The 21936-nt window shown below is 51.4% G+C and overlaps 8 protein-coding genes across 8 annotated transcripts; 5 read left to right on the top strand and 3 right to left on the bottom strand.

Moving 5' to 3' along the window:
• Positions 1–694: 694 nt before the first annotated feature.
• On the bottom strand, positions 695–1280 carry ATEG_06441 (DUF5321 domain-containing protein; the record flags this gene model as incomplete). Its single annotated transcript, XM_001215619.1, has 2 exons — positions 695–888; positions 953–1280. The coding sequence occupies 2 exons, from the start codon at positions 1278–1280 to the stop codon at positions 695–697; spliced, it is 522 nt and encodes a 173-aa protein (XP_001215619.1).
• Positions 1281–1707: 427 nt separating this feature from the next.
• Positions 1708–8058, top strand: ATEG_06440 (C50 family peptidase; the record flags this gene model as incomplete). The annotated part of the gene is made up of 2 exons (XM_001215618.1): positions 1708–6427; positions 6476–8058. The coding sequence occupies 2 exons, from the start codon at positions 1708–1710 to the stop codon at positions 8056–8058; spliced, it is 6303 nt and encodes a 2100-aa protein (XP_001215618.1).
• A 1010-nt stretch (positions 8059–9068) lies between these two features.
• ATEG_06439 (uncharacterized protein) lies at positions 9069–10673 on the top strand (the record flags this gene model as incomplete). The annotated part of the gene is made up of 1 exon (XM_001215617.1): positions 9069–10673. The coding sequence occupies one exon, from the start codon at positions 9069–9071 to the stop codon at positions 10671–10673; it is 1605 nt and encodes a 534-aa protein (XP_001215617.1).
• Positions 10674–10991: 318 nt separating this feature from the next.
• On the top strand, positions 10992–12030 carry ATEG_06438 (S-formylglutathione hydrolase; the record flags this gene model as incomplete). The annotated part of the gene is made up of 4 exons (XM_001215616.1): positions 10992–11250; positions 11315–11535; positions 11590–11784; positions 11845–12030. 4 exons carry the CDS (start codon positions 10992–10994, stop codon positions 12028–12030), a joined length of 861 nt encoding a protein of 286 aa, XP_001215616.1.
• Positions 12031–13957: 1927 nt separating this feature from the next.
• On the top strand, positions 13958–14294 carry ATEG_06437 (translocon subunit SSS1; the record flags this gene model as incomplete). The annotated part of the gene is made up of 3 exons (XM_001215615.1): positions 13958–14042; positions 14113–14199; positions 14254–14294. The coding sequence occupies 3 exons, from the start codon at positions 13958–13960 to the stop codon at positions 14292–14294; spliced, it is 213 nt and encodes a 70-aa protein (XP_001215615.1).
• A 1248-nt stretch (positions 14295–15542) lies between these two features.
• ATEG_06436 (NAD-dependent epimerase/dehydratase family protein) lies at positions 15543–17023 on the top strand (the record flags this gene model as incomplete). The annotated part of the gene is made up of 5 exons (XM_001215614.1): positions 15543–15624; positions 15681–15741; positions 15993–16050; positions 16086–16727; positions 16952–17023. The coding sequence occupies 5 exons, from the start codon at positions 15543–15545 to the stop codon at positions 17021–17023; spliced, it is 915 nt and encodes a 304-aa protein (XP_001215614.1).
• A 261-nt stretch (positions 17024–17284) lies between these two features.
• On the bottom strand, positions 17285–19828 carry ATEG_06435 (bifunctional terpene synthase/polyprenyl synthetase family protein; the record flags this gene model as incomplete). The annotated part of the gene is made up of 8 exons (XM_001215613.1): positions 17285–17602; positions 17698–17945; positions 18031–18194; positions 18247–18401; positions 18448–19054; positions 19121–19383; positions 19540–19590; positions 19673–19828. The coding sequence occupies 8 exons, from the start codon at positions 19826–19828 to the stop codon at positions 17285–17287; spliced, it is 1962 nt and encodes a 653-aa protein (XP_001215613.1).
• Positions 19829–20675: 847 nt separating this feature from the next.
• On the bottom strand, positions 20676–21348 carry ATEG_06434 (uncharacterized protein; the record flags this gene model as incomplete). The annotated part of the gene is made up of 2 exons (XM_001215612.1): positions 20676–20982; positions 21080–21348. The coding sequence occupies 2 exons, from the start codon at positions 21346–21348 to the stop codon at positions 20676–20678; spliced, it is 576 nt and encodes a 191-aa protein (XP_001215612.1).
• Between the last annotated feature and the right edge of the window lie 588 nt (positions 21349–21936).

Raw genomic sequence — 21936 nt, 5'->3', positions numbered from 1 at the left:
GTTTCTTTTGTTTTGTTTGCAGGCTTGACTTGGAAATACCTTCCATTCTCATTTATCCGTCCCCTTTTCTGGTTCTCGGGGTTCTGGTTGGGTTGGGACGAAGATCACGCTTTCTCCTTTTTTCTCTGTTTCTTTTTCCCATCTCCGTACAGAACCAATCTCGCATTCTTACCCTTTTGTACCAAAATCGGATAGACTTGATGTTGTGGAGGAAGATCACCGTTGCAACTGTTTTGCATTGACGTCCTAGAGCTTGTGCTTTCTAACGGTCCTCTTAGAGGTGTACAATGTGTCGCTTCATATGTTCAATCCTGTGGTCGTGATATATCTGTACAGGTCCCATTATTTGTGTTATTATTCTGTCTATTATTATCGCTGTTCAGGAGCATTGGTGACATAGTTAATCTCTCTAGACTTTTAATGGGAAGTCGATGCAGATGTTACAAGAGGACAGGCTGTGAATGCGGCTTGTGGGTATCATATATTCAAACAAGTTATGGCCAAAGTAATGTACATTTAGACGGTTCTAGCAACTCCAATATGCATCGGAAATCTAGACGCAAGTCAGTCTGCGTCTAAAGTTATAAAAGCAACTAGCCCACCTGGATGATTGTAGTCTTTTACCAGTATTCATCTTGCCCAATGGAGGGCATGAGACCCATGGCAGACACCAACGTTCAAGGCGAGCATTCGATCAGAAGAAGTTGAGTTTGCGTTTTGTCTTGCCGTCTTTGGGAGGTTCTTCAGTTCCAGATCCAACTGCGGGAACCACCGTATCTTTCTTGAGTTCCTCCTTCGGCTCCGGCTGAGGCGCTGGATTCTCCTTGGTTTCCGACTCCTTAGACTTCTTATGCCACAACGAGTCTTCCTCTTCAATTTCCCGGAGAACTATAGATGCAAACACAGTCAGCAATCAGATCCCTAACCGCAGAACATAGAGAAAGCAACGAACCTTCCTCCCATTCTCTTTCCTTCGCCTCGTCGCCCGTCCCCAATAACCGCTCCACATCTACCTTCTCACCGGCCTTCACCTTCTCGATGATCTCCCGCAGAAGCAGGATCTTAGCATCCGTCGTCCTCGTGTACGCAGCATAATCGTTCTTGAGCGCAATCATCCGGATGGCTTGCGATCCGATCAGGACGAAGATGATAATGTAGAAGCTCGCCGGGTTCCATTCCTTGGACTTGGGAGTATCGGTCTGCGCGCCCTTGGCTCCGCGATTTCGGAGGAATTTCGGAATCATCGACGTCCATACTGAGGCCTGCGCTAATCGTGGCATAGCTCGAGAGGCTGTGGATTGGAGACGGATTTGTGGCGTGGGAAGGATTGTGCGGGGGATTGGAGCGCCCCGCGAGAGGGCGCGGACGGCGAGCCGGGCGAAGCTCATTATGCGACAGTATTAAAGGTAGGATGTGATAAGTTTTTGGGAGGATTGAGGTGCGACAGCGTGAGGAAGTACTTCTGCCCACTATCGGCGAAAAGCGCCCTGGTGCTCGGAAGTCGAAGGCTTGGCACCGCTATTCCCAATAGAGCGTAGCGGGTTGTCCGTTGCTGCGACAACGCGGAGCCGCTTCAGACCCGTGATTGAACTCCGATGCCAGATCGAACATCACCGCTTCTCTATCTGCAAAACGTCAATCCCCGCGTCACTTTTTCGAATGGAGAGACATTTCACCCCTAATATCTAATAACGACACCTCTCCACCATGACGGTTGCAGCTCTCCTCCCCGATTCCTCAGTGGAATCGGTGAAACAGGCCGTCCGCTCGACATCAACATGCTCCGATGCCACCGTGTCGTCCCTCCAAACCCTCTTTCGCAGTCCCAATGGCTCATTCTCAGACGACACAATCTCTGCAAAGAAGACCACGTGGACAACAAAGTCTTCCACTACGGCGGCGAGTCGCGCACGAGCCGCTCGCTCGACCAAAACAAAGACCTCAACACAAGCTACGACATTGACCACACTGGTAGAACAAGACGCTGCGCGCCCGTCGTACCAGGAACGCCTTGTCCTCGCGACTGAAGTTTTTAACACGACATTAAAGACCCTGTCAGACGCCGCGAAGCTGCAGTCTTCAAACCGAGACGACACCCGGGCCCGGTCAGCACCAAGCGTCTCACCGCGATCGATGTCCCCGACTAAAACGAAACCCTCCCCATGCGCGCAGACGAAATTGATGGGCCAGGATGAAGGCGTTGTTGCCGTCGCCGAGTGCGCAAGAATGGCGCTGGGGTCTTTGCGGACACTGAAGACCGAACAGACTGGTCCGGAATCCGGCGCCCCGAACATGCAACTGGAACAAGGCGCTTGCGTACTCGCAGGACGATACCTCTCTCTGGGGCTCTACGATATGGCATATAAAGAACTTAGGGGACTTAGAAGGAGGATTCAGCAGTACCTGGATAGTCGGGTTACGGCCCGTAAGAAGACGACAAAGAGCAGGACGACGCATGAAGCTGTGGATGATGCGCCTGCGAAGGAACGCATGTCGGATTTGTTGAGCTTTACAAATCTTGCGCAGGCGGAACCTTTGTTTGGCTTATTGGTTTCGTTCCAGTCCAATGCCCTACGTCTTATTGCGGCTGAGAAGAAGGCACCTACAATTCAGAAAGTCGCTCCATGCCTGCAGGTTTCCGACCCGAGTAGTCCGGCCAGTGTTATCATGGCAGCACTTGAAGCAGGGGCACTCACCAAGGACAAAGCTGCGGTTCAGCTCCAATTATTGTCGAATACAGTACTATCGCTCTCGAGTGTTCACACGTCGCCTGCCAACAGTACAGGCAAGGATCGGCTCAACCCTGTCACCTCGCTGACGCTGCAATTGCTCACCATGGAGATCCGCTGCATGAGCTGGAAAATGTCCGGCCATGTTTGTGATGACGTTAAGGAGATGTGGGATCCACTGGCGCGCTACCTGGCCAACTTTGTTCACCAAACCAAAGACATTGGGAAGACCGAGTTCGCCTCCATCTATACGACTATCCTTCGTCTCCAGTCAGCGGTCTCTAAGCTGGCAAAAAATCCAAATTCCAGCAGCAAAGACAACCCTTCGGTGGCCCGCATTGCAACTATCCTAGGCCAGGTCGCTCAAGAATCCGGCTGTTTCGACGAGGCACTTCGGCTTTATACACAATCAGTCAGCCCACTTTCTGCCACGCAAGGTCTTCCTTTGGCTACTTTGCGGTGTAGAATTGCGTCACTGCACTTTCAAGCCGCGAAACGTTCCAGCAAATTCTCGGGAACCGGTCTACTAGACGCGGTCTCTGAAGCCACTGCTGCGCTTGGCATGCCACTGAGAGGCACCGCTAGCGATCTCGATGAGCTGCTGGTTGAATCAGCCAAACTCAAGAAACTGGCTATGGGCTGGTTTGGTGAAGTGATTGGGAAAGACAGCAAAAAGACCGGCGAGTCGAAAGACGCCCCGTCTCGAATCCATGAATATCTCTGTGCATTCCTTCGATTTTTACGACGTTACATCGGAAGGGAGCCGTCGAATGAGGACGAGCAAAAGGACTACGAGTCGTTTGTTAAGCGTGTTAATGCTGCGAAGAGCATTGTACTTGCTGGAGTCGACTCCGCTATTGCCGTCGGCAAGTTATCGGTCATGTCTCAGAGACCTGCTTGGGAGGATGTTCTTTCGTGCCTGTCTGATTGCCAGCGTCTTCTAACGGTCATGAACGTCGCAGGGGAGGAAGAGGTGCTTGATTCATCCGGCGTGGAGCCTGTCGGCATGGCATTCGTCAAGTTGTCAAACCTGTTCTGGTCGCGCTATCTCAAGGAAAAGGAAACAGGGAAAAGCTCCCGTGAACTCCTACCCATTCTCAAGCAGTCTACTGACCTACTCTCCACTTGCTCTCCTGGTGAACGTATCACCGGATTTGCCGCCTTGAAGAATGAACGACTGGCGCTGGTGTGCATGGATGCAAATATGGTGACTGAGTCGGAGAAGGCTTTTCTCCAGTCGATTACCGAACATGTTGACGCCGGGGCCTTGGAAGAAGCCATTTCTCAGTGTCCCAGTCTCTTCCCTCATCGAGTCTCTCAGGACCCAAAATCTGGGGCATTCATGCTTGGGCGTGTTCTCTCTTCTTATTTGAAAATGACCCTGCGCAGCAAGTCTGCCAAGATCCAGGGCCTTTTTGACGACGAGTCTATGTCGGCTCTGCAGCGAGGCCATATTCTGGAGTGGCAGCTGGGCATTTTGACCGACATACACTACTATGCCCATAGCGATGAGGCTTTCCGGACAGCATTTAGTTCATTCTTGACTAAGCTATTCGACATTTACACGTTCGAGTCACACCCTGTCCGACGGTTGCGGGCGGTCTTGATTGGTCTACGCTTTACATTAGAACGCCCAGGCTGCCTGGACCCTGCGTTGTTGCAGGAACTGATCGAGGAAGGCGTGCTTGGCATGGACTCGGACGGGGAACTAAGCGAAGACACCGACCTTGCTGATTTTGCGCCTCATCTGAAGAACTCCATACGGCTTACCGTCGGCCTTCATCAGGGTGACCTGCAACCAGACGACCTGAACCATGTGATTTCTACCTGGAATACTATGATGCGCGAGTGCAATGACTGCAACTCTCTCGTGGCGCGTGTTGGCGATGTTGATTACTGTCTTTTGCAGATGAAGGCAGTTGTCGACTATACGGAAATCCATGGACTCTGGAATCTGCAGCTTTCCACTCTTGAGCTTATTCTTCGTACTACGGAACTCCAAGCCACTGGGGACTTTTCTGAGGCCACTATTATCCTGTCTCGCTTGGTCCTGCAGTATTGTCGCTTGGGATATTGTACCAGGGCCCGTGGCCTCCTCGACAAAGCAGACAAGTACCTCGCCACAAAAGAAGTCACCTGCCTTGCAACCTTGTCGCATCAGTTGGCTTGGGTGGGGTATTTCCTGGAGACGGCAGAGACAGACAAAGCTGCAGCCACGCTCTCAGCCGCGAGGAGCCTCTACGAAAAGAACCAGAAAAAGCAAGACTTGCAAAATTGCTCTGTCATGACCAAGATCTCGTGGGAACGACTCGTGGCTGACGCGGCCTTCATGAGCTCCCGGCTTTCGTTCGCGCAGGGCTCAATTAACGACGCCTTATTTTTCGCTAAACTCAGCGTGAGGCTCAACTGCCGGATCTGGGCTAAGGTTGAGCGCATTGCACACAGAAACCGGGACAAGGCATTGCCAGCAGCTGAGAACTCGGAGCTTGACACTGTTGTTGAGGGAATAGCCAAGCTGGATGTATCTCAAACGCACGTCATGACAACATCGAGCTCATACACTCAAGGAGCACCTTTCTGGCCTCACATTGGTTCCCACCACACGTCTCTTCTTAACCTGGCCAGTCTCTCTGCTCATCATGGTCTCTTCCAAGATGCCATCTATTATGGCGAACAAGCCCTCAAGATTAACAAGACGCTCAATGCCAACGTGAGACTGGTTGCTTCTCAGGTGGAACTCGGGTCCCACTGGATTTATGGTGGTCACATCTCTGAAGGTCAGGAGCTACTTGCCGCTGCAGAGATGGCATCCAAACAGTTGGATAATAGCATTGAGATGGTTTCATTACAGATGGGCCTCGCCTCCCTCTACAGGGCCCAAGGCCAACACAGTCAGGAGCTCCGTGCACTTCTGCAAGCGGAGAAAACGATGGGCGAGTTCCTACGCTCGGAGATGACCACAGCATCAAGCATTCCTGACCTTGAAGACAAGATGGAGAAGCTCCGCATTCGTCCCAGCAGTCGTCGTACAAGACATCAGCCAACCGCTTCGACCTCAACTATGACGACTCGAAGAACCCGTGCGACGACCATTTCTACGAAAAGTGCACCCAAAGTGCCCAGTACGACTTCCGATTCACCCTCTGAGTCCACTTCTCTGTCACACCTCAGAGGTGATATCCTACAACAGCAGGCTGCTTGTTCTCGAGCTCTGCGTCAATTTGACAAGGCCTCTGAGCTGCTTAATGACGCCCGACAGTATGCTCTTTCTCGAGACAGCAAGATCACGTTGCATATTGGCGAAAGTGAGCACTTTCTGGCGGATGCTATACGGCATTTTGCTTCTCATGCTGTATACTGCGTTCTCCCGGAATCAACCATCTCACTGCCATCTTTGCAATCTCCCAGCAAAGCTACTAGTGAGGCTAAGGTGTCTAGCAAAACATCAACTGTTAGGAAGACAAGGGCTGCTCCAAGGACGGCACGGTCGAGAAGTCAAAAGGCAAACGATGATTTCTCTGCCATGCTCTCCAAGGCCGCTGATTGTCTGGGTGATGTTTTTTCTACGGCTACAGCCTTAGGGTCTACACTCGATAGCCATGCCGCCTCGCGGCTTATGAGTCGGATATCCATGCTGTCTCATGCAACTGCCGCAGAAAGTTCTCTCTCACTCTCGCCGCCGCCTGCAAACGTTAACGGTACGTCAACCAGGATCTCCTTCCCTCCCAATAATCTAACTGTTCTAGAAATTGGACGCATTGGTGCTTTCGCTCGTGAACATATTGCTATCGGGATCGACAAGGAACTGGCCGACTTCTGTGATCCCCTATCATGGCCTGTTCCGTCCAAATCGACTGCGGAATTGAGCAATGATCTGTGCACCAACTTTACCAAGGAATACGTGGATATCCTACCGGAGAACTGGAATGTTCTTTCCCTGTCGCTGAGTGCGGATCGCAACGAGTTTATCATCTCGAGGCTGCATCGGGACCGCTCCCCGTTTCTTCTCCGTTTGCCCCTACGAAGAGGATCCGCGGAGGATGAAGAGGAGGACCAGTTTACCTTTGAGGACGGACGGAGTGAGATGCAAGAGCTCATCAAGCTGGCTAACGAGAGCGCACACGCCGCAAAAGCTCAAACGGACAGACAGTCCAAGAAGAATTGGTGGAAAAACCGCGAGGCCCTCGACCGTCAAATGGAAACCCTGCTGCAGAATATTGAGAATGTGTGGTTTGGGGGATTTCGAGGGATCTTCTCCCCCGTTCCCCACGACACCGCCTCTCTAGCACGGTTTTCAAAGGCCTTCCATGGTGTTCTGGACAAGCACCTCCCCTCTCGTCGGAAGGGGAAAAAAGCAGATGGTCCCAAGCTCACACTTCACCAGAATGTGTTAGAGCTGTTTATTGGCGTGAAAGATTTGGACAATCAAGAGGACCCGGAGGACACTTTGATGGACCTTCTCTACTTCGTGGTGGATATTTTGCAGTTCCAAGGTGAACGCAATGCGTACGACGAGATTGACTTCGACATGATGGTTGTGGAGACCTTGGATGCTTTGAGAGGCTACCATGAGTCGGTACAGAATGACGGCGGCCGGCAAACTCCCAACCACACTGTTCTGGTTCTGGATAAATCGCTCCATCTGTTCCCCTGGGAGTCTCTCCCGTGCTTGCAGGGCTTTCCGGTTTGTCGTGTACCGTCGCTAGAATGTCTCCGCGACCGTATCCTTCAGTTCCGCAGCGACAGTACAGATGGTGCTATGTCCGGCTTGGGGATAGATAAGAGGAAGGGCACCTACATCCTGAACCCTACCGGAGATTTGCAAACGACCCAGAGTACTTTCGAAAAGGACCTCTCGCAGCTACAAGGATGGAACGGTATCTCCAATCGAGTCCCGACTGAGGAAGAATTCAAAGACGGATTAGAATCGTCCAGCCTGTTCCTTTACTTCGGACACGGAAGCGGCGCGCAGTACATACGCGGCCGCACAATTAAACGTCTGGATCGGTGCGCCGTCGCATTCCTCATGGGCTGCAGCAGCGGTACATTGACCGAGGCCGGCGAGTACGAACCATACGGTACGCCGATGAACTACCTGCACGCAGGCAGTCCTGCATTGGTCGCTACACTGTGGGATGTCACGGACAAGGACATTGATCGGTTCGCCAAATCGGCGTTTGAGAAATGGGGACTCATTGGGGAGGAGCCGACGGCCGGGACGAAGAGTCTGGCCGCAGCTGTTTCGCAGTCGAGGTCTGCGTGTGTGTTGAAGTATTTGAATGGCGCGGCTCCGGTGATCTACGGTATCCCTGCGGTGTTTTTGGAGTAGACAATATTGCCATGTCGCCACTCATGGGAGTATATATATGCAGATGGCGCTCTGCATTATGAGTCTACTGGTTGTTTGGTTAGATAGGAGTTTGGTTTGCATAGCCTGGTGTTTGTTGTTTTTGGTTTGAGCTTTGATGTTGTGTAGTGGAAATGGCGCGCTGCGCAAAATGATACCATTGAGTATTCGTTTGAGATGTCTGACTAGATAAAAATTCGTACACAATGGCAACGGAGGGCTCGAGACATGCATATCCTAGTTTGAAGCAAGGTTACCTCTCTACTCCGATAGCGCGTTAACGATGTACTTCAGAAAAGGAATGTAAAACAAGAGAGAGGCATGGCATTTAGAGCCTTAGGCCAACGAAATTATCCGCTCCGCTCTCGATTGTTTCCTGGTCACCTGGACCAGCGTAGGATGGAAGGAGAAATAGTTCCATGTATGCTCATCACTAGCTCTCGAGGATATATGTCTCATGACATAGCTAGTCGGCAGGATCAGAGATGTATGCGTCATAGTAGGGTGCGAGAATTCGCCCGGAGACATTTCGGAGACATTGTGGTAGCTGCCAAGAGTGTATCCTAAACCTCGCCAAGTATACCTACCTAAGTGTCTATAGTACCTGTATTGGGATCATTCTATATCATTCTATCTGGATGTAGCTATTCCTAACGAGCAGAGAACGGTACAAGATATAAAAGTCGGCAATATCAGAGTCTGTATGTCTCCTACGATGTAAACTGATAGTATATAGTGTAGCGTCCCATTGTAAGCGCCCCATGCACGAGACTTACAGACCCATGCAACGACCAGGCATACTACCGCATCACCCCTGTCATCTTCATGATTGAGAGGTAAATACTGCCAGCTCCCGGGTTGCCCCGAGTTCTCATCCTGTTGGCTTCCCTGGTTGTTACTGTCAGATCGTGATTCATATGCATTATAAAGGGAGTGGACACCCGGCCTCTGTCCACCTTCGCTCTCCGTCTACATTCCCCTCCAACCATACTATGACTGCAGAAAATCCAACCACGGACGTTGAGAAGGACATCACACAGAATGAAGATGGCTCCCAGCAGGACAAGGTAGACGAACCACAAGCCCGGGACTGGCGCTTCTGGATCGTCTTCCCTACGCTCTGTCTCAGCGGCCTGGCCGTCACCATGGAAGGGTCTATCGTGGTGACAGCCCTACCCAGCATCTCGCGCTCGCTGCACACCACCGAGTATGTCTGGGTGATCAATGCCTACACCTTCGCCTCGACCGTCTTCCAGCCCCTCACGGCTTGGCTGGCCCAGGTGTTCGGCCGCAAGCCCCTGTTGTTGATGAACATCGTGTTGTTCGGCGTCGGCAGCGGTATATCAGGAGCAGCGCCCACGCTGGCTGTCATTCTGGTCGGCCGGCTGATCCAGGGGATTGGTGGTGGCGGAATCCCGCTGGTGGCCGAGTTGATTGTCAGCGACATGGTCCCCTTACCTGAGCGCCCGAAGATGCTAGGTATGGTGATGGCTACCTCGTGTCTGGGTCTGCTTATAGGCCCTGTCTTGGGTGGCGTCATCGTCGACCACGCGTCGTGGCGTTGGATCTTCTGGATCAACTGTCCGCTCGCTGCGGCTTCTTTGTTGTGTCTGTTTCCGGTCTTGGGTCATCGCACGCAGGAGCAGCGCGAGGCTGTCGCTCAGCTGGGCGCTACCGCTCGTCGCTTTGACTGGGTCGGTAACCTGCTTCTTCCACCGAGTACTCTTGCAATTTTGCTGCCGTTGACCATGGGCGGCAAAATGTACGCGTGGTCGTCTGTCCGGATAATCTTGCCTTTGGTGCTGGGTGTATGCGGTCTGATCGCCATGGGTGTCTATGAACGATTTTGTGTACATCCTCTCATCCCCATGCGACTCCTGCGGAACATATCAGCACTTTCTCTTCAATTGCAGAGCTTTATTCAGAGTATGATTATCATGTGGGTGAACTACTACCTGACAATCTACTTCCAAGCCGTGATGGAGATGTCCCCGCAGCGTGCCGGGTTTGAGCTGATGCCCACCATTGTCGGCATGGTCGTCTTTTCTATCTTAGGTGGGATGGCCGGGTCCATGCTCCCTGGACAGTGGTCAATTCTAGTGAATTTGCTGGCTTTTATCTTGATGGCTCTGGGATTGGGACTGTTTCAACTGTTGGACGCCAGTGCCGCCACGGCAGTCCGTGCGGTGTTGCAGATCATTGTAGCTGCCGGGAACGGATTGCTTATGGCGACCTTACTGCCCGCCCTACAGGCGCAATTTACGGCCGATGACGTCTGGTCCGTGACAGCTCTTTTCAATTATCTCCGCAGCTTTGCGCTGGTCTGGGGCGTGACCGTTCCTTCCATCATTTTCGACCAGACGGTTGACAGTCACGTTGCGCAGCTGGGGTCGTCCGTTGGCGTTCAACTCGCGCATGGCGGTGCCTATGCTCGCGCCAGCAAAACTTTCACCCAGTCATTCGACAGCCATATCCGTGAGAAGGTGGTGGGTTTGTATGTGCAGGCGTTGCGGGCGACTTGGTGGGGAGCTATGAGTTTCGTCCTTCTCGGTCTTGCCCTCGTGCTGTTGCAGTATTTGGGAGGACGGAGGGGATGAAATGTGATGATAGGGAGTGTTCTTGAAGGAGATGCTCAGCATGTATGATAGCTCGTGTAGATGAAATCACTCTGCTCTCTTTCTCCTTATCTCATACACCAAGACGCTGTTGTGATATTACTCAATCGGGAGAAAAAGTCCCGATGAGGAGAAGACCAACTGAGTCAGCGGATGCCCCTCATTTCCCCTCATGAGGAAATTCTTCCCCACCCCCACCATCCATCGTCATCCGTCAATATCTCGTCGTCTTCTTCCTCGTCTCTCCCTTCTCTCTTCCAGACCATCCTCCCGCGATTCATTGTCCTTGTCCCCGTCACCATGGCTGTCACCACAAAGGCTACCATCGCCTCCTTCGGCGGCAAATTGCTCAAGCTGAGCCATGCCGCGACTTCCACCAAATGCGAGATGTCTTTCAACCTCTACCTCCCTCCGCAGGCTGTCTCCGGCCAGAAGGTCCCCGTTCTCATCTACCTGTCCGGGCTGACCTGCACGGCCGACAACTGCTCGGAGAAGGGATTCTTCCAGCATGGCGCCAGCAAGAAGGGCATTGCCGTGCTGTACCCCGACACGAGCCCCCGTGCGTACTCACTGATAACACCAACGATCAACCTGCCGACAGACCCAACTAACCTTGCAAACAGGTGGTCTGAATATTCAGGGTGAAAACGACTCGTGGGACTTTGGTACCGGTGCCGGTTTCTACGTCGACGCTACTGAGGCTCCCTTCAACAACGGCTACAACATGTACACCTATGTCACCGAGGAACTGCCCAAGACCGTGTTTGAGGCGTTCCCGCAGCTCGACTCCAGCCGGGTCAGCATCACGGGACATAGTATGGGTGGTCACGGTGCTCTTACTCTAGTATGTCCTGTTATTTCCGGCTGAATATCTACAGCATTGGTTGACGAGATGCAGTTCCTCCGCAACCCCGGGAAATACAAGTCTGTGTCGGCGTTCGCGCCCATCTGCAACCCTATCAACTGCCCCTGGGGAAAGAAGGCTTTCGGGGGATACTTTGGTGGAGACGAGAAGAACCCCAAGTGGGCGGAGCATGACGCCACGGAGCTGGTGAAGAAGTGGAAGGGACCACTGGATGCATTGATTGATGTGGTATGTTCAGCTTCCGGGTATCGTAAGTCGATGAAAGAACTGAGGGCTAATATGTGACAGGGCTATGGAGACAACTTCTACAAGCAAGGCCAGCTGCTTCCGGAGAACTTCGAAAAGGCCGCCAAGGAGGCGGGCGTCGAGGGCGTCAAGGTCCGTTATCACGACGACTACGACCACAGCTACTACTTTATGGCGACGTTCTCGGACGACCACATCGAGCATGCGGCCAAGTATCTCTTTGCATAGTGCGTTCCTCCTATGAGTCTTGTATATTCCACCCTTATTCATGTTTAAAATATCCTCGCTACGAATATAACTTGCACTGTTCATGGTACGCGATTGCATTGTAGTGCATTTTCTGATGGTTATGTAGCCAGGAGAAGTCCAAGATTTGATATGTAATTCGATGCTATCTCTTTCTCTCCGTAGACCCTAGGGAGGCCGCGAACGGCACTATGTAACAAACGAACATATCGTCATTCCTAATCTGAACAGCTCTAGTTATCCACGACAAAGATGCAAGCTTTTTGTGGTACCTGCCATAGATATAAAGGTTTAAGTGTCTCAGGTATTTGATATTCCAGCAAAATACATCCATTAGATGTCTTCAGGATGAAACGAGAAACTGGTTCGCCCTGCACTGGGTGGCTGTTTTTACTATCTCGGGTGGTAATAATAACAATAACGACTTCTAGCACCCGAGTGCACTACGGGACATATTTTCACAAGGGTCTCGGATAACGAGATCTCCGGGGTATAACGGTGTTTGTCCCATTCGTGACAATGCTCGGTGGGCCTCTTGATTTGATGATTCATAAGCATACAGACAGAATGATGGTGAGGAAGCGGTGTTTGTGCTACGTACGATCCTCATACGTACTAGTTCTGATGCTGGAGTCGTGGGATTTTTGCCTGCTGGTTCTTTGTTTCTTTGGATGTAGATCGTGTGGTTTTTCCGACGATCCCATTGAATAACGATGTTCTATAGAACGATTAGGAGTTAATAGCATATCAATCAAGCAGTCATTGATAGGATACCTCACTACTACAAGCCGTAAATACCTTTCACAATCCTTCTATACTTCCCACGTGCATACCTCAATTGATCTTATCTACTGGACATATCTATGTCAACCCTCCCCGGCCCTCAAGAATAATGAACCCCTCTAATCCTCGCCCTCGCCCTCTGGGCTAACCCGGTGACCAGCGTCAGTATCCCCAGAGATTGGCCCATTTCAAATGATATTGACTCCATTAGACCGAGCCAGTTCCGTTACTCCCGCTGTTTCCCTCCGCGGCTGTACTAACGAGACCACGCAGTCGGCATCCCGCCTTGGCTTGTGCAGGACAAGCATGCAATCCATAACCCCGACTCCGCCAAAGAGGTCGTCAAACCAGAGCTTCGCAACGGTGTCATCGTTGGCGACCAGGAGGAGAATGATGAAAATGAGGGAAACACTAGGGCGCCTTGCTCGAGTGACGATGACTGTCGCGACCCTGCGCACTGTTACCAAGGAGTATGTCAAGCCCTGCCTCCTTTTATTAATATTAAGTCGGGCTACGATGCTGATGCTGTTGGGAAGGCTTAGGTTGGTGGCATGTATTGTGCGTCAGGTTTTTCGGCAGGCAAGACGAGTGGTGAAGTCGAAGGTTAGGGGAGTATAAGGGACGGTGTGGCAGGATGGCTTGAATGGGATGCGATAGGCCACAGTTTTAAAGCTTCGGTTGTCGCATTTTAGGGTTTCATGTTAGCCTACGGGTGGAACTGATGGCAATTGGAATTCGCTTTTTAGATAGATTTTATACAGTTTCTTCCAGACCAACTAATGCTACTAAGCAATGTATCCAATACTTTTTTTTTTCTTTTATTTGAATTCCAGGCTGTATTTTAATACCATGTACTCTGGACGAGAGGTTAACATTCAGTATACCAATCGTTAATGCATCGGATGGATGTTCTCTTCGTGGGATGCTTGTATACTTCCCAAACGGGAAAGGGGCGGCAGCGGCGGAGGGTTTCTCCGTAACAACACGTGACACCCCGGACAGCTAGCGGGTGGCCCAATCTGGCCTTTGGAGACTCCGATCTGTCCTTTTCCCAATAATCCACCTTCATCCCCGACTCTCGACTCTATACCTCAATTCCTCTCCTCTCCATATTCACATCGTCACAATGGCCGACCAGGTACAAGAGATCCTCAACATCCCCCGGGAGTTCTTCAAGGATGGCATGCAGTTCATCAACCGCAGCCAGAAGCGTGAGTCCACCGTCGCATCACTCGTGCGAAAGCCATTGTCAATTGCGGCCGCATGCTGACCATTTCATAGCCGACCGCCGGGAATTCATCAAGATCAGCCAGGCTGTCGGTGTCGGTTTCCTTGTGATGGGCGGCATTGGCTTCATCGTCAAGCTTGGTATGCGCTCCCTGTGACCTGCGAGACACGGTCGACGTACTAACTGCGCCCTAGTGCACATCCCCGTGAACAACGTGCTTGTCGGCGCTGCATAATCGATGGGTTTTTCTGGAGTTACGGATTGATACCACCTTCCCTCTCTCCCCGACTGCTTGAATGCCCCCTTCGAGATCCGACCCCGCTGTCGGCACATCGCCCAGCACGAGCTCCTTCGAACGCGCGGATGGAGAAAGGCTGGAAAAGTGGCGCGGGGAGAGTTCTTCGTTTCTTTGACTTGTCTTCTTGGTCCTTTTATTTTCTGGAAGCATAATATTCATTCCATGCATGTGCGTTCAAGCTCCGAGTGGGTGTTTCGGCAGTCGACGATAGATACCTACATCCAGTTCTTTCCTGAATAGTTTGTTCCGGATATTCTGTATATCAAGTTCATTCATGCAATCACGCTGGTTCCAAGATACCTCTTCCCGCCGATGCCAAACAATAAGGCGAATTAAGCTGATATGGTTTCTCAACACGCTCTCAGGAGATGGCCCTCCTACGTCAATAGAAGCCATCCGCCTCTTCGGTCGATACAGGTCTGCCAATCGGCATTTAAACCGGCATGTCTCTCCTGCCAGATATCCCTGAGGATCTCCCGGCGCACTGGATGTTATGGAACGGTCGTCTGTCCGCCATGAGCGCCAGTCTTGTTCGAACAGGATCTATGTAGTTCTCGTCTATTGCCTCTGCGAGCTAGGAACAAGAGGGAACAATTTGGCCGAATCAGGTCCTCCATTCTGGGGATGTTGGCGATGTGTTCCAGAGCAGAGGCGACTTTATTCTGGATCTAAAACTGAAGACTAACCTTGACTAACTATATAAAGGGACCGAAATACTTTGGTCCAGGGCACGTCCTGTCGTTGATAAAGCAAGCAAATGCAATCTAGTTCAAACTTCCACGGCGCATCCGCTACGTGAAAGCATTTTACGCCTGTACGCCCCAGTTCCTACTGCCGGTAATAATAATAAAGATGCATATGAGGGTATTATTGTCCACAAGAGCCCAGCCCAAGTCCAGAACTAGTGGAGAGTCCTCTCTACTAGCAAACAAATACTGGAAATAACAATGCACGGGTCAATAGTAATGTCAGAGATAGTAATATTCAACGATCACCATTCGCAGATATGGCAGGGAAGTGATTCGCATCTTGCGTTTGGGGCTCGTCAGAAGAGTAAGTACTTAAGCAAATGGAGACAGGACTTCCGAGAAAAAGGGTGAGACAGATGCTCGATATGCTAAACAAACGGTGTAACACATCTCTACCGGAGTAATGGAGTGATGTACTTCTTACAATGTTATAAACATGAAGGACTTGTTCGCCTTTTTCACAGCGCGTGAAACCCCTAAGGGTGGGACAAGCTTGCAGTTATTGTTAGCCTACCATGGTAATCAATTTCCATACAGATGTTGAGACTGATGACAAAATGTTACGTCTCGTTAGGAAAGGTACTTGTTGCACAATATGCACAGCGTAATTTATATCTGCCCGGGTGGTCTAGTGTGTAAGCAACATTCCTGTCCGTGTCACTCCAGAATGCCTTTACTAACATAAAATCAGTATGATTCTCGCTTAGGGTTCACCCTTAGCATATATGCGAGACGTCCCGCTTGGGCCGTCTTTTTCGTATTTTTGGTGGTGGTTATGGGCGTCCTAGTTAGGACCACAACAGGGCTTGCGAATGACTCACGTATTCCGATGCGTCCTAGATAGCTTATACGTACATATAAGTTTCTGATAGTAACCCACCTTCAGTGATTTGGTCCGAACAGATCCTTCTCTGCAAATACCGAGTTTTACGCTCTCATCTGGCGTAAGTCACTGCCCATTGGGACTGTATCATTCCAGAAGGCTTTCCAAATGTCCTCAGCATATGATGTTCTTGTCACTGGCTCAGCCGGTCATCTGGGTACGGCTTTAATGCTTTGCCTGCCTTCGATGGGCTTCAAACCTTTCGGCATCGACATTCTCTCCTCTCCAACCACGACAGCCGTGGGCTCTGTCTGCGATCGCGCTTTCATTGCATCTGTTTTCCGCAATCACCCCATTAAACACGTCCTTCATGCAGCAACATTGCATAAGCCGCACGTATGCAGCCATACCAAGGAAGACTTCATCTCCACCAACATTGCGGGCACTCTGATTCTTCTGGAAGAATCTTCCAAGGTCAAGGATAGGATCGAGAGCTTTGTCTTTTTCAGCACAACCAGCGCCTTTGGCATGGCCTTGAACCCGAAGCCGGGCTTCCCCGCCGCGTGGATCGATGAGTCGGTCGTACCCGAGCCAAAGAATATCTACGGAGTGACAAAAGTCGCAGCCGAGGATATGTGCGCGCTGGTACAGAGGGAAAGCGGAATGCCCGTTCTCGTGCTTCGGACAAGTCGCTTTTTCCCCGAGGAAGACGACGATGAAGACCGCCGTGCGGCCATGAGCGATGAGAACTTGAAGGTGCTGGAACTCGCCTACCGCAGATGCGACATTGAAGATATTGTGAGCGCGGCGGTTTGCGCAATGAGAAAGGCCAGGGATATCCAGTGGGGGAAGTATATCATAAGCGCTCCGCCGCCGTTCCACAACGATGGAAGCACGCTCGACGCCTTAAATCGGAATCCCGCTGAGGTGATTGCGAAAGCTTTCCCCGAGGTCGATGCCATTTTCAAGAAGAAAGGGTGGAAGCATCTTGCGCGGATCGATCGAGTCTACGATTCCAGCAGGGCTGTGAAAGAGCTAGGGTGGAATCCGAAATATACATTTGGGAAAACGCTGGAGAGGCTGGCGCGTGGTGAGCAGTGGAGGAGTGAGCTAACTACTAAGGTGGGCAAGAAAGGGTATCACGCTGTGAGCACTGGGGTGTATACCAAGAGATGAGGGGAGTATCCCATCTTCAAACCGTGCCCTGAGGTTTTTCCACCTGCGTAACATTTTCCACAAACGTAGCGCTATACTCTCTTATTATCTGTATTCTCTCCTCTATATTCATCGCTAAACGCATTCTTCCAAAGAGAACGGGAAGGGCGAAGGGGAAGCAGAGAGAGAGAGACTGGTACTCAGAGCTTCAACCAAAGCAAAAACGCCTTCAAACGCTTATTTGGACGACCGAGAGCCGCCTCGACTTTGTCCAGAGTCTCCATCATCGCATCATGCAGCTGCATCACCGTATCGCGCGTGTGAGCCAGACTGCCCGCCTTCTTCATCTCAGCGACAATGTACGCCTTCATATCCGGCGAGAGCTCGCGACCGTTCTCCCGATGGAATAGCAGTCCGCGAATCATGTCCGCGGAAGCACTGTTTTGGAGCGCGTGAAGGAGCGGGAAGGAGAATTTGCCCTCGGAGAGGTCCTCGCAGAAGCCTTTTGTTCCGGTGTACTACAAGCCAGGTTTCAGGTTAGTATTATTTACCAGATCCTTCCCCCCTGCTTTCCGTTTCGTCTCATCCGGGGTAAGGGCTCGGTCTGTCTTACCTCGTCTGATGTTAGGTTCAGATAATCGTCTCGAATCTGGTAGTATCGCCCCATTAGTGTGACGAGGTGCGTCAGGTCGGGGCACGGAGTGGCGCCCGATTCGAGCTCCATGATGCGCAGAGCCATCCTGAAGAAGCCTCCAGTCTTATTGTCGACCATGGTGAGGTACTCGCTTGTCGTTGGGCAGGTCTTGTGGAATTTCCAGTACAGGTCCAGGGCCTGCCCGAGCGCGAGCGTCTCCAATTCGTCTATTCACCATAAGCACTGTTTGAGACAAGGACGAGAAACATGCTCTGGGGGAGAGAGGAAAAGGGGAGAAAGCCGCAGACGTACCCAGGAATGCTGTCTTGCTCTCTGGATGCTTCAGCTGTTCGAGCTCTCGGGTTGCTCTTGCGTAGAGATATGTCGCACTGTTGACAGTCTGTGCCTTGCCGAACACAAGATACGCCGTTGGCTTCCCGCGACGGAGGGTAGAATCATCCTCAATATCGTCAATCCTACCCCGTATTAGTACGCATCGTGGGACTGGCTGATCAGAGTTGATAGTACATGAGAGTGGAGTGGAAGAGCATGCTTGCGACACGCTCAATGACGGAAGCACAATCATCTGGTAACGTAAACCAAGAGCGAAGGCACTCAATGAACTGTGCAATTGTCTTCTTTCCTGGCATTGACTTCGTGTAGTTGTACGGGGCCATACATAACTGATCTTGTCAGTGCATATACAGAAGGTCAGACGAGAGCTCTTACATCCGCCGCTGCAGCCTTCTCAAATGGCGCCAGAATGTCCGCAGGCCCGCTTGGTGGGACGCTGCCAGGCTCTCTGCAGAGTGTCGCCTGAGGATTCTGCTGCTTAAGCGACGCGGGTGGAGGATACCCATGGAGTCTCCAACTGTTCCTACTCCGGCCCACAAGCTGCGCTCTGTCTTCCGCAGTCGTACTCAGCTTGACTCCATGATACTTGGTCAATATGCTCTGCGCATAACAGCCACCCCCGGTGGCCAGGATACAGAGAGCCATGAAGCGACGCATGTCATCTGACTTGTAGGACGGGGAGGCTTTCCACGCCTCGTAGTCAGCGAGAAGCCGTCGCTCAAGGGATAGTATTTCGCTCTTTAGGATGTTGCGCGCCTCGTCTTCAGTGTACCCATAGTTAGCCATCAACACGGCCATCGCATTGTGAATCACGTCGAGGCTGCCACTGCCGGAATGCTCGTCGAACTCCTTGTTGAAACTCTCCAAGTCGTTCGTCAACCCAATTATCAGGCTACAAAGATCCCTCATTGAGGCGACCGACGCTTGGTCGCTTTTGCTAATGCGTAGGTTGTGTATGATGGGCGCAAAGGCGAACACCATGCTGTCACAGTCAGTTCTTCAGCGCCGCATTTCCGTCGCAGACCAGATAGAAATTTGAGAAACCTACTGCCAGGCAACACTGATTGTCCGTTGGTCTTTATAAGCTTCGAATGTCACCTCGTTGAGAGGGGGCACAGTTTGGGATCGCAGGCACTGCACAAACGACTGCAGAGTTGTTTCAAACTCGCCCTCCCCCGGGCCATGATCTTCCAGTAATTTGATAAGTGTGTCGAAATAGAGCTTGTTCATCTCAAACTCGCATGATATGGGGCTTTTGAGCTTCATCTTAGACACAATCGCCAGTGCATAGTCATCCACTAGTGCTTGGTGCTGTCGACGCAGTTAGCAGTCATCCCACATTGGGTGGAATTCAGAAGCACAGGAGAATGCCTTTTCAGTTTCAAGCGTGTCCGTCTCATCTGTCTCTTGCGTTAGAGAAGTAATGATGGAAAATATAATTGGACCGATTTCCAATGAGCGACATACCATCCCAGAGAGAAAGGATGGTTGCAAAACGAAGAAGCTGGGCGAACGCCGCTGGAGGACATTCCGGGCATACGAAGTACACACTCCTTGCATCCTCTCCGTCAAGTTTGAACACATTCGGCTCTTTTCCCACGGCTCGACCAAAGTCGGCCTTGGCCTGTTCGATGGCTTCCATCCCCTCCACGGCTGGTGGGATGCGGAATGGGAGAATGTGGAAATATCCTTCCGGAATGTCGCTGGACTCGGGGGCCCGCGAATACTGGAAGGAGTAGTCATCGAGCGTGTACATTGTCAGGATCGACGGTCTTACAGAAGGATGCGATGTCTGAAGGTTTGGAGCCTGCCAGCCTGGGCAGGAATGCAGGCTGTATAAGTACGAGATCGGGCGTATACGAGGTGCATGAAGCGGGGTTCCCTTCAGTGTTGGCATGCACGAATGCTCTGAGATATCACATCCTAGAAGACCTCTTCTGGTTGAGGTTCCTAGTCCTTCGCAAACAACATCGTCTGGGAGCAGCCCTGACGCCAATTGGAGGAGTCGTTATCTGAGAACGTACGCTGTCGTGGACTCTTCCATTGGTATCTCTACCTACCTAGCCAAGGAGTTTGTCGCAATGGAAAGCGTAGTACGGCGCCGATGACCGCTTGCATATCAGTCTCGTTGGGCAGATTATCGTCAGCGTTGGGTTGGTCATCTCCTCTGCGCCACTTTGCTGGACCAGATGAAATCTCTGCGAGGGACCGTTTACGCGGTTAGTTCATAGCAGTTACAGTTGCACTAGAGGAAGGCCCTGCAGGGGACCGCCATGCGGAGACCCTGCTGGTTGACAGCCATTCCAACCCACACAGCAAGAGTTGCTCGTCAGCGAGGACAACAACCAAATCCCCTCGAAGACCTTTGAGAGATGGAGAGTAAACAGACCATTCCACCCAATATTGGTGCAATGGCCAATGTCAAGAAGCTAGAAATTCTAGGATCGCCGGGTATTCTTGTCTACCCAGCCCTTGTGCTTTACCAAAAGCACATTGCAAACCGTTGTCCAATATATAGATCTAGTGTCGAACAACATTGAAGACTTCTCATAGAAGCCTTCTTTTAAACAGTTAAGAGCACTTGTTTAACCATCACCTGAATCTCAAGTCTTCAGATACCGTTCGATATCTTCAGGTCCCTTCAATTGTTCATACCCATTAACCCTTTGGTCCACCGACGCATTCACTCGCCAGCGGTCCTGGGTCCCCTTTCTCTTCTGGCAACATCTCGGCACTGCGAGGACCTTCTTCCCGATAAATTCCTCTGGATCGACAGCAAATAGAAGCCACTGGTTTGCATAGATGCCGTGATCATCTCCAATCTCAATGATGTTGATCTGCAACACCTCAGGGTTGGGATCATCCGCTGGGACGAGATGGTCAAATGTGACACCATAATAGTCAATCACCCTGCCAATTTCATGAGGATCAGATATAGTTGTCTTCACTATAAAGAATGCTATGAACTTGCCTTTCCGGATACTTCTCAGGCATACAACCCAAGTACTCATCCCGCAGCAGCAGATCACCCGAGACCTCTAGACAAACGTCACGTCCGTATATCTTCTGATACGCCAGCCGTGCTAGCTCTGGGCCCGCTGGCTGCGGGAAGGTCTGGTCAGGAAGATCCAGGCGCCAGGAGATGTCTGGCAGGAGTCTCTGTATGGCGACCAGGGGACCTTCGATTTGGATTCGGAGTGGCTTGTCCAGTGGCGGAAAGTGATGCTTGCCGGGGGGAGTGTGCATGCACAGCGGGATGTACCATGGAAGCGCCATAGTAGGGACGGCCAGCTGGTACCTCTGCTGGGTATGGGATGAGTCTCCTTTGATCTTGAAGGTTAGGGTTGCGGGGCTATGGGGCGTTGAAGTCGGTCAGACCCTTTGAGCAATGCCAATGCTAGAACAATGACCGCCAACGTGATCAAAGAAACTTTCATTATGAGCCTTGTGCACAAGAAGGCCACTGCCAGAAAGGTGCGCACAGCACCGATGAAGACTGAAATGTCAGTACATGGTATACTGTTTGCTGGCTTTCAGACAACTAGTTGTGACTATGCTGAATGTATGTAAAATGGCCGGCCTTTCTAGACCCCATTAGAATAACCCAGACTACCCAATCCTGACCCAGACAGACGTGATAATCATGATCTAGTTCGGTCCAGAGTGCCCTTCATGTAGACCACGCGGCATCACCAAAAAGACGGGCTATGCAGGCAACTAGACTCAAGTCGAATGCACAACCTCCCCCGGTTGTGGGAGACCCATCGCCTGCTCTAGCACCAAAATGATAGATAAGAATGCCTTTTACCATACCATACTAGGAATATTAGTTGAAGTCCATTTATCGCTATGATACACAAACCC

This window comes from Aspergillus terreus, genomic scaffold (assembly GCF_000149615.1).
Source record: "Aspergillus terreus NIH2624 scaffold_9 genomic scaffold, whole genome shotgun sequence".
NCBI lineage: Eukaryota > Fungi > Ascomycota > Eurotiomycetes > Eurotiales > Aspergillaceae > Aspergillus > Aspergillus terreus.
This window is presented reverse-complemented; position numbering and strand designations above follow the sequence as displayed.